Source organism: Cotesia glomerata, linkage group LG7 (assembly GCF_020080835.1).
Source record: "Cotesia glomerata isolate CgM1 linkage group LG7, MPM_Cglom_v2.3, whole genome shotgun sequence".
NCBI classification, from domain to species: domain Eukaryota; kingdom Metazoa; phylum Arthropoda; class Insecta; order Hymenoptera; family Braconidae; genus Cotesia; species Cotesia glomerata.
Window position 1 is genome coordinate 21,774,895 of NC_058164.1, and position 12,048 is coordinate 21,786,942.

At 28.5% G+C, this 12,048-nt stretch overlaps 2 protein-coding genes across 3 annotated transcripts; one reads left to right on the plus strand and one right to left on the minus strand.

Moving 5' to 3' along the window:
* Positions 1-187: 187 nt before the first annotated feature.
* Positions 188-2,232, minus strand: LOC123268694. 2 transcript variants are annotated; one of them, XR_006510270.1, is made up of 2 exons: positions 644-2,232; positions 188-272 (listed from the first exon to the last, which is right to left on the minus strand). XR_006510270.1 is itself a non-coding variant. In XM_044734019.1 (2 exons), the coding sequence occupies exon 2, from the start codon at positions 1,640-1,642 to the stop codon at positions 959-961; it is 684 nt and encodes a 227-aa protein (XP_044589954.1). In that variant the 5' UTR covers positions 1,643-2,018; positions 2,102-2,232; the 3' UTR covers positions 407-958. The 2 variants fall into 2 exon arrangements, 1 of the variants encoding a protein (XP_044589954.1); XM_044734019.1 differs by lacking the exon at positions 188-272 and having other exon boundaries at positions 407-2,018; positions 2,102-2,232.
* Positions 2,233-5,764: 3,532 nt separating this feature from the next.
* Positions 5,765-11,814, plus strand: LOC123269746 (probable chitinase 2). Its single transcript, XM_044735581.1, has 6 exons — positions 5,765-6,205; positions 6,368-6,571; positions 8,738-8,903; positions 8,964-9,597; positions 11,324-11,586; positions 11,793-11,814. Exons 1-6 carry the CDS (start codon positions 6,151-6,153, stop codon positions 11,812-11,814), a joined length of 1,344 nt encoding a protein of 447 aa, XP_044591516.1. The 5' UTR covers positions 5,765-6,150.
* The last annotated feature ends 234 nt before the right edge of the window (positions 11,815-12,048 follow it).

Genomic DNA, 12,048 nt, shown 5'->3' on the forward strand with positions numbered 1-12,048 from the left:
TCTTTATAATAGAATTTAGAATTTATAATTTGGTTTATTAAGGGGGTATTCTAGTCTAGAGGTCTGAATTTCGAGCGTTTTTTGGCAATTAATATAAAAGAAGCAATTAATATTTTTACTATACAATTTTTTATCATTTGTTTATTGATATTTCAAGAATACAAAAAAATACATTTCAAAAAAAAAAAATAAATTTTCAAAAAGATATGTCCTTGAAGTAGAGAAAAAAAAGGCCGTGTCCTCGTGAAAAGGATTTCTCCCTTTGTATCCATCTGAAAAAAAAACAATGCCAAATTATTGATCAGTACAAATGTCATTGTCGCACAAACCAACAAAACTTGAAAAAAAAATTTTTTTCACAAAATGGCGGCTGTTTAAAAATAGAAGTCGATTTTTTTACTCATTTTTCAACTTCCTCCAATTTTTTAAAAATATTACAAATTTGAAATTTTCAATTTTTATCGGTTAGTGCAAAAGCGAGATAATTGAAGAATATTCATGCTAAATTTCAAGTAAATTGGCTGATTAGAACCTAAGATATCTGCATCACCGTATCGAAAAAAGTAGTTTCGAGAAAAACGCGTTTAAAGTTTAACGTTCAGTTTCAGGCAGCGTAACTGATAAAATAGTACGTATAACTTACATTCTCTTAATCAGCCATCCCAGCTTCATACATTTGGCCTTCCTCTACTTCATATTGACTGTTTTCAGCATTTCTCTCTGTATAACGAGCAGTTCTTTCCTCTTTTGAAGCATCTGAAGCTCGAACCTCAGACCGTTCAATCCTTACTGCGTTGCGCCTAACAGCAAACCCATGGGATTCCAGACCTATTTTTATTCCCATTAGACTCATTATTTGTAAAATAGGATAAAAGCCTTCATTGAAAATGCAAACTGCTAAACAATTAGCAATCTCAATTGTCTGGGACCCGGCATGGATATGTTTGGGTGCAAATGTCTATATTAAAGAGTTAGGTGACTCGTTGTTATTTTGAGTTTCGCTGCCCAAGCAACGTTCTAATAAAGAATCATCAACACATTCTTTTTTAATAACAACAGGGTTACTTTTGTAAGGATCCATATTAAGAATACTTTTAAAAGTCTTTGAGTCGCCATCTCCGATATACTTCACATATTTTACTCCATGCTTTTCTTCGGATCTACTAAACATTTCCACCACTGCGTCAACTTCCATCTTCCCAGCACTTCCTTGATGATTTATTGCGCAAGAATCTTCGTGTTCGTTATACCAGTCTTCATAAGTACTGATGTCGTCTTTTTTTTTATTCTTCCAATAATTGCACCCTTGGCAAAAACTGGACTTCACGACTGTGTCTATAACTTTCTTACTGTATTTACCTACAAGTGTAGTGACTCCAAAAAGTGAATTGAACCCTCTCTTCTTCCACGTTCCATCGCTGGAAACTGTAAAATGTGTAGGGTCCGCATTCGAATCTGAGGCTGTAATTAATTCATTCTCTTCTTTCACAGCTTTAGAAATTATCAAGTTATAAATAGTTGACGCAGCCAAATTTAAATTATCAAGACAATTATAGTATGTACCAATAGCCAAACCGTGTCCAATATCCATAATACTACAGAATATATTGATACCTTCTCTCCCAACTCCGATGAGCCTCATAGCAGTAACGATCCGACGATTTATTTCAAATGCTTTATTTACAAATGGGCATGACTCAATATAACATGTATCTTTGCAGCCACATTGTACTCCAATTTTAAATCCTAGTCCTCGTGCAGCTGTCCGAGAAAATTACATTTTTTGCTTACATGTAGCACATATTATCATTAGTGCAAGAGATGAAAAAACAGAACAGAATTCCAATATACAATAACCAAAATTATAGTCAATGAGAATTTCATCGTCATTTGAACTCTTCAACTTTGCAGCTGATGCACTAGTAAAAGATAAATCTTCTTCCAAAGTATGTTGATTACCGCTGAACTTCCGTTTTCTTGGTTTGCCTGGACGATGAGGACTTTTCCTCGAACCTTTTCTATCCATATTAGAAGAATCAGCAAATATTCACTTTGATTTTAAAAGAATATCACAAGAATGCACGCGTAACTTCTCACTTACTTATACTTCTTCACAGCTTCGAGGTTTACATGGAACTAACTCAAACTAAAAACAAATTGAGTATAGATTCTTGTCTAATACGTTACAATGACCTTCAGACTATTGATATAGTAAACTAAAAGTATATGACAAGAAAGAAAGAAAGCTATTCATACTCAGATAGCCCGGACCGCCCGTAGTCTATTGTTGCAGTCGTCCGCTCAACCCGGCCTAGTTGCCACGACACTAAAACGGCTGTAACTTTGAAAATAATTTTAATTTTGAAAAATCCTTTCAGGGAGATATTTTTGAATATCTAAACTATCGAATTATGAAAAAAATTTTTTTCATTTTTCAAAATTCTAGACTAGAATACCCCCTTAATAAATGCTAATGCATAAGCCAAATGGCAATTTCAATACATAGTAAATTAATTTAAGTCAATTAAGCGGAGAAAAATACAATCTTGAGTACATAAAATAATAAAAATTTAATTTACAATAGTAGAAGATAACAATTTATCAGATAATGATTAATTTGAAGCTAAAAGTACCAATTAATTCAATGAATTCGATCACTATCTTAGATTCATAAATTTTGAGAATTCTACTTTTCAATTATCAAGATTCAGTAGATGATTGTAGACTTGATTTTTTTAAAAACTTAAGCTTGAAGAAGTAACAATTTCAGCAGGTAATTCTTCCCAAAGTCTTATCACTGTCACCAATAAAGGATTTCTCTAAGTAAGTAGAAGTAAAGTGGGGTAGTTTGAAGGAGGTGTGTTTTTTGCAGCCAATCTATCCGAGCGTCGAACATCAATCTCTTCAGTAAAGTCTCGTAGGTATTCAGGTTTCCCTGATTTCCAACAGTTTATATAGACAGCAGAGGGGATAATAAAATCGGCGATATTTAACTGTTAGCCAACCCAGTTTTTTGGCGATGAGGGCTGATATGCTCATCTTTTTAAGATTGAAGATGAATCTAATCGACGAGTTCACTGCACGCTGTAGTCTTAGGTCATTTTCACATGTCGAGTCGATTAGAACAACTGAGCAGTAGTCAAGTATAGGGGTAAGATAGTTGCAATCACCAAAAGTTTTCTTAGATCTGCAGTGTAGATGTTTTTCCGGGCTTTGAGGCTATATGAAGAGCAAAGTTTATTTTTCTTTGTTGTTTGTAAGATATGATTATGCCAAGATAAATTTTGACTTATATGAAGTCCCAAGCACTTTACTGAGTTTACATAGGGAATAACGATATTATCAATGACGATGGGGGGTACTTGCAAAGATTGTAGCTGCCTTAATTTATTATTTGGAACCCAGTATCACCGCCGTAGTCTTTGACAAATTGATTACTAATCCATGATCTCGCGCCCAATTTGCGACAGCTTGTGCATCTGAGTTAACTTGTAGAACTGCTTCCGAAAGCTGATAAAGTAAGGCAATGCTGATAGATGTATTTATCATCAGCAAACATTCCAAACTTGCAATAGATTATCTTCTTGACCACAGAATTCATGACCATGAGAAATAGTATTGGCCCAAGCACAGAGCCTTGAGGGACTCCCTGACGATGTTCTTAGAAGTTCAATTGGAATTCCATGATCATTTAAGATAGATTGGAAACGGTTTGATAGGTATGAGAAGAACCAATTTATCACTTCCATTGAAAAACCCAGTTCATATAGAGCAACTAGAATGACTTTCGTGTCTACATAATCAAAGGCTTTGCTCAGGTCAGACAGCACTAGTATAGTTAATTGGTTCTTGTCCATTGCTCCTCTAATATCTTCTGTAAGCCTTAGCAATGCTGTTTGTGTGCTCCAGTGTTTACGAAATCCTGATTGAAATTGACTTAACAAGTTATTATCTTCAAGATAGTTTACTAACTTGATTAGCGATTATTCTCTCAAAACTTTTGCTAAATGAGACAGATTAGCAATCGGTCTCGTGTCCGGACGGTGTCTTCGGGGGAGAAATCTTGTTCAAAGGTATGATGTAGATAGTTTTCCAAATTTCTGGAAAGACGTAGGTGTCAAGAGATCTGTTGAGCAAGGCAGTAAGAAAAAGAGTAATTTGTGGGATGTAATCTCTTAGCCATCGCAGATCTAGTCCATCCGGACTTTTACCTTTTGACTTGGAGAGAGTTAATTGAAGAGCTTTTGTTACATCGACAATGTCAATTTTTTGCCAATGGAATGAACTTTCTACTTGGCGCTGATAGCAGGTCGGACGACTGTTGAGAAATTCCTCGCTGGCAGTTGCATGCTTCCTAACTATATTTGCATAGTATTCATTTAGCTCTCGTGCATCGAAGAAGTTCAGAGGTGACGAAGAATTTAACTTGGTAAGTCCTAGATGTCTGAGCATACTCCAAACAGTTGATCTGTATGGTAAACTAGATAAAGCAGACTTCAAGTAAGACTCTCGTGCAAGCGCTACTTCAGTTTTTAGATACTTTCTTCTGAGCTTGTAAAGTGCAAGCAGTGCTACATCACGATGTCTTTTAGCTCTTTTGTAAAGTTTATCACGCTCCTTGCATTTAATTCTCAGCTCTTTGGTAAACCAGGGACTACTGAGCCGAGTAACATATAATAGGTGAGTATTATCGTTAAAAATACACGTGGAAAATAATTGTGGAAAAATACACTGAGAAAAAAAATTTCTTTTAAAAAATACGGGCATTCTTGTAACAAGAGAGTAATTTGTTGGAAATTTTCAATAATTTTATTTTTTATCTGAAGAAATCAAAATTTTTCTCACAGCAACTTTCATGTTAAAAAAAAAGTTTTCTAAATTTGGGAAAAAAAAAAACAATTTTAGATAGACAGCTTTAAAAATTTTCATCCAAAATTCTTTTTTCTTCAGCTAAGAAATAAAATTGTTTAAAATTTCCAAACATATTAATTTCTTGCCACAAAAATGTTCATTCTTTTCAAAAGAATTTTTTTATCTCGATTTACAATTATTGTTATAAAAAAAACCACTTAATAATGCTTTAGTATAATTTATAGAAGATGGATGGCGGCAGCAAAAAATTGGAAAAATTAATTTAAAAATTGAATTTTTACAAAATCTGTAAAAAGTATACTTTGAAACTGTGATAATTAATACTTAGAATTTTAATTTACAAAAATGTAGTTTTTTTCACACAGATAAAAAACATAACTTAATTCAAAAAATAAAACCTTGAGCCAAGAAAATAATTTTTAACAATTCAATTTTTTTAAATTAAGTAAAAAAGTTCTTGTACTCAGAAATTGTTCTTGGTTTAAGTAAATTTGACTTAATCAAAACAGTTAAGCTCTTCAAAATAATTTTCTTGGATCCAAATATTATTTATTAAATCAAGTTAATTTTTTATCAGCCCAGTTTTCTGCTCAAAACTCTTTTTTCATTTTGCAAAATAAATTTAATATTTTAACACTTTTATCTTGCGATTAAAATTTCTAAAAGCTGCCCTAAATACTTAACACGTAGCAGAAAGGGTCTGTTTATCTAAATCAGCGGAAGTTTCAATAAATAAAAACCAATTGCTCTCAATTGTTACATAAATTTATCACCAAATTTTAATCCTCAAAAATCTTCTAATATTTCCAAAAAACGATTAATACTTTTTTAAAATCCAAGAAAACAACTTCGCCAAGGATATTTTGAAAAGAGAAAGTACTGAAAGTAACATTTTTTTTTGCCAGCATAACAGGTCTTTCTCCCTCTTCTCTTCTCAGGAACAGTCAATTCAATTCATTATCGTGAGCTGAGTCTACTGAACTCCGTTATCCCGTAAAATTTATACACAACTCATTACAACGCCAATGAAAATAAGTTCGTAGATGTTTGTTAACATAAAAATTTCTTCTGAATGATAAAAATAAATCCTCACATGTGATAAAAACATAAATTAAGAATTTTTATGATTAAGACTGATATACTCTTTAGTTCTTTTAAGTCAGTGGCTGTGTGAGTCAAGTGCGACAAATATTTAAAAATCAATATAACTTGTCAAATAAATTTTCTATTTATTGCATCCGGCGATTTATTAGTTAAGAAAACAAACAGTCATTGAAAATGTATCGACTTGTCATCATTCTGTGTGCTATTGTTTCTTCACTAGCGATTCGAGGTATGTAAAAATTTCATTGACCTTTAAGTGTTAGACTTTCTATCTATTATTGATAGAAATATTAATAAAAATTTTCTTTTATTTTAAGTATTTGTCAATTTTTGCAATAAAGTTTTTTTCCTATAAATTTGTCACTGGATTTTTTTTTTATATTTTTTATAGAATCTTCCAGGCCAAGACACGACAAGATTGTTGCTTGTTATCTAGCATCTTGGGCGCAATATCGTCCTGGTAAAGGTCAATTCCAATTAGACAATTTACATCCTGAACATTGCACTCATATTATTTACTCATTCGCTGGGTTGAATGCGACCTCGTGGACTATCAGAAGTTTGGATCCTTGGGCTGATTTGGAAGAAAATTATGGTAATTTTTGTGTACTTTTTTAACGCATAAGTTAAGAAAAAAATAAAAATTTACATAAAGAAAAATTTTGTAAATTTTTCAATTTTTTTTTTAATAATTTTCTTAACAATTTATTTAATTATTTTATTTTTTATTTTTTATATTTTATTTTTATTTTCTTAATAATTTATTTAATAATTTTCTTTTTTTTTTTAAAATTAACTTTAAGAAATGTTTAATAGAACGATGATCTGTTGAGATAAATGCAGTAAATAAATTTAACATAGTTTTTGATAAAAATAAGATAAATTTAAACTATAAAGAGTTTCACCGAGTGTAGTAGAGTGTAGTAGAACTTGCGACAAAATTATTATTCTTATCATTAATTTAGAAAGTTTACCTTGCTATAATATTTAAACTAAATTTTGTAATTTTAAAAACAACTTTTTTTATTGTACTTATAAAAGACTTTAATTTGAAGTAAATCAGAACAATTTTTCGAGGCTTTTGAGATTACATGTTGACAAGACCAATTGTACTATTGGTGAAACTGCGAAAAATATAAGAAATTTACCCTTTTTATAAAAATTAATTCAATAAGACATAACGTCAATTACCAACAAAAAAAATAATTTTAAAAGTTTTAAAATATTCAGAAATATTGTACATAATTCAAATTTCGTTACTTCCAATACTTTTTAGTTAGTTTATTAAATTAGGGATAATGTAAACATTATGTAAACTACAATTAAATTCAATTAGAAGTTTTTTTACCCATACATGAAGACAATGTATATAGGTAGGATATTTCACATCATTTAACTCTAAAATAAAAGAAAGTTTTATATACAATTTTTACAAAAAAAAATTTTTTTTAATGAAAAATGATTTACTTTTTTTTTATACAGGCGTTAATTTTTATAGTATTTTATTTTTATACTTGTACAATTTTTACAGATATGAGAATTTATTTTTTATAAAAATTTATAAATAATCAAAATAAAAATGCATTTATAGAAAAATTAACAGAAATTTCAAGAAGAAATCTTGATTCAAAAAAACTATTTTAAATAATTTAATTGTCCAGAATGAAGTAGTAAAATTTCTTCTTCGTTATTTTCAAAATAATTTTCTTCTTCTCAATCATAATTTTTTTTGTATGATTCAATTATTAAAATTTTTTTTTTTAAGTATATACTTGTAAAATTTTTGTGATTAGTCATTTATTATTTTTCAATTTTAACACATGTAAAAAAGACTTGTTTGGATTCGTTTTACATTTTTTAGCTTCTTAGCAGAATCGAACATTTGAAAATAACTAATTACATGAGTAATTAACGCATTTAATTAAAATTAAACACTTCGTATTAAGCTCTCTTGAAAATCGAATAGAAACAAATTAATGAACTGTTTTTATTGATGTCTATTTTTATAATAAAAAAATTAATTGAAAAATCAGTTTATTTAATCTTTGGATTGTTATGATACCGACATTAGCAGACATCTGGAAATTCTTTGAATTTTTACAACAAAGCAATAATGATGAATAATAATATTTTTAAAAACTTGCACTCGTAATTTTCTTTATTAAAATTTTTTTATAATTGTTGAGTTGATATAAAAATCCAAAAAATTGATGAATATCTGCTAATTTCAGTATCATAAAAAAAAAATTCAACAAATTTAAAAAAAAAATATTTTTTTCAATTGCAATAATTAATTAAAATAAGAAAAAAATTATCTAATACTTTCAATTTCATAAATTTTTAATAATTCGTTATTTTTATAACAAAAATTGATCATAAAAATAAGAAGAAAAGTATAGAAAAAAAAGTTTTGAAAAATTTATTACATGAAACTTATATTTATCTAATAATGAAAAAAATTTATCAGTATAATTGTAAAAGATATCCAATAATTTTTTTAATGTAGAAGTTTTTAAATAAATTTAATAAATAATAATTTTTTAAAATAAATTTTCATAATAATTTATAAAAATTTAAATAATAGTAAAATTTCTATTAAATACAGTATCGTGAATTTTTTTCTGTAAATAGTGTTATTATTGTCAAGATAATTATATTAACGATAATGACTAAATTACTAACCTGAGCATCTAAAATTATACATCAATATCAATTATTGTTCCAGTACAATAAACCAATTAACCATTGTAATAACTTACAGGTAAAGGTTCTTATAAGAAAATAACAGAACTCCGAAGAACAAGTCCAGGATTGAAAGTAACGCTGGCAATCGGCGGATGGAATGAAGCCAGTGCAAATTATTCAGCTTTAGCATCTTCCCCAACCCGTCGAAATGTATTTATCACCAGTGTCGTAAACTTCTTAACGTAAGTTAAAAATTACCTCATAATCAGGAAGAAATAAAAATAATAATAAACTTATTTCAGAACTTACAACTTCGATGGTCTTGACTTAGATTGGGAATTCCCAGGAAAACGCGGCGGGGCGCCGTATGACAGGAAAAACTTTGTGAGCCTAGTCGAAGAATTGAGCCAGGAATTGAAGCCGCGTAATTTATTATTAACTGCAGCTATTAGTGCCGATAAAGCGACGATCGACACAGCTTACAATGTGTCAGAAATATCGAAATATCTGGACTTGATTCATGTTATGGCTTACGACTACCACGGAGCTTGGGACAAAAAAGTGGGCGCCAACGCACCCTTGAAATGTTTAAACAATGACAATCTTTGCGTTGAATCTACGATTGATTATTTATTGCAATTAGGAGCTCCAGCAGATAAACTAGTTCTGGGGTTACCGATGTACGGACGTACTTTTATTACCACTAGTGTTTTGAACGGTACTCAAAGCCCGATGGGTGCCGCTGCTTTGGCCACTGGGTTCCAGGGGAATTTCACTCGAGAAGATGGGTTCATGGGCTACAATGAAATTTGCAAGGAGTTAGTTGTCAATCCAATGAGCTGGAGAACTGGCTGGGATGATGATACTAACACTGCTTATGCTGTTCATGATGATAAGGTTGTTGTCTATGACAACCCCAAAAGTTTTATGAAAAAGGTATTTATGGTTTATGTTCCTGGTTAAAAACAATAATTTATAATTTCTTCATAAGTGAAGAAATTAAAAAGTATACAGTAAAAAATTTTGCATTATTGCGTCAAAAAATTTTGTGTTAAATATTTAAAACTTTTAAGAAAGTGTTGAATTAAATATTTAACACAAATTTTTTTGACGAAATATTTTTCATTTTATATTGAAATTAATCAGAAGAAGAATTCAAATTTCGTTACTTTCAATACTTTTTAATTTTTTTTTTTAATCAGGGATTATATTTTATTCTTAATTGCTGTGGATATTTTAAAATTATTTTTTTGACCGGTAAGATTAAAAATGTAGCTTCACTTCTTCTCAGTACGATATCTTCTCCTAGTACTAATTTTGATTTCAAATTCACAACTATTTACAATTTCATTAACGAAAGGTTGAAAAATTTTTTTTTAATTTTTAAATTTGTATATTGTTTTTTTTTTTTTTTTTGTTATAATTGGGATATTTAATTGGAATAATTGGAAAAAATTAAAATCACTACAGGGAGAGGAAAAAAGTTTATATTGAAAAAAAATGAGCAATGTTCTAATAAGAAATTAATTTATTGAAAATTTTAAACAATTTTATTTCTTAGTTAAAAAAATAAACATTTTTCTTACAGTAACTTTCTTATTGAAAAAAAGTTTTTTTGTTTTGGAAAAAAACAATTTTAGGTAAACAACTTGTAAATTTTTATCTAAAATTGTTTTTTCCAAATCTACTGTAAGGAAAATTTGTATTTCTTCTGCTAAGAAATAAAATTGTATAAAATTTTCAACGAATTAATTTTTTGTTAGAACAATGCTCATTTTTTTCAAAATAAATTTTTTCTCTTAGTGTATTAAAATAATTTCTTTCTACAAATGAATTCAGTTTTTTTTTTAATTTCTTCATGTAGAATTTTTCCTTTAATCCATATTATTAAGAGAATAAGCAAATTTTTGTAGCCACTGTATTTATATGATAAAATGGGTTTTTATGGTCAAATTTGGTATCGTTGGAAACATCTTGACCTGGAGTTGTGCATTTTCAAGGTATCATATCATTCTCAACAATAGTCAATTTATGATGATAAGTATTTAGGCTGCATTTGAAAATGCTCTATCTCTAGATACATAATTAGGAAATGACCTTGTATCTTGTGAACTATTGACATTTTTAAAGATATAAGCTCATCCTGATGTTATACTCATCAAGACCTTTCATTTAAGTACCCACATCATTTTTTCATATATTTATATATATTATATATATGTATATATGAAAAATATCTGAAAATGCATGTGGGTACTCAAATGAAAGCTCTTGATAAGTGTAACATCGGTATGAGCTTATATCTTTAAAAATGTCAACAGTTAATAAAGTACAGTGCAATTTAACATAAATCATTATTTAATAAAGCAAAATTTTATTTATTGATAGTTCACAAGTCACGGCAGTCACATAGTGACTGCAAGGTTGCTAGTATTTTTTTATAATAATTTGTTTTGTTTCAATTTTACCTTTTCAAATATAAATTTAAAAACAGTTCCAAATTTACTTCTATTTAAACTTGTAAAAATTTCTTCTTTGAAAAATCTAATTATTTTTTCAATAATCTTCGAGTTTGAATTTTTTGAATTAAAATTAAAGACTGTTCCGACTTTCTTCAATTTTAATATTTTATTATTAATAATTAAAATTTTAAAATTTTCAGATTGAATATGTAAAACAAATGAGCTTAGCCGGTGTAATGGTATGGAGTATCGACACTGATGATTTTCGAGGTGACTGCAAGTCATTGCACACAGATAATTTAGATCCATTACTCGGGTCAGAGTATCCACTGATGCGAGCCATCAACATTGCTTTCACCAAGACACAAATAGAAGACAATAAAATACCGGATGTTGATTCATCAGCTTCATTTATTAATTATTCTGGTCTTTTATTATTACAATTTATTTTTATACTTTTAAAATAATAATATATATATTTATTTTTGTTCTATTTGTTTTTAAATTTTCAAGAATTTTAATAAAAAAAAACAGCTTATTCTACAACAAATTTTTTTATAAATTTACATAGCAACATTTCAATAATCCTAAGCACTTTTTCTAAAAATTTAAACTCCTTAATTTTCTACAAAACATTTTGTTAAGGTTTATGTTCTGCATTTTCAATAGTTTAGCCAAAAATTATGTTTAAAAAAAAATTGAGAATAGTTCAAAATTTTGCAAGCTTTAAATGTACTTTTTTAGTTTTAACTTCAGGGAAAAGTCAAAAAGACTTATTTCAGAAAAATTTATATTCAGAAAATTTAAGATTTTTTTAACAATAAAGAATTCGATAAATTTTTTTTGTAAATATTGATTTAGACATATAGAATTTTAAAAAACGATTTAAATTATTTGATACAACTTTTAATAGTTTAAATACATT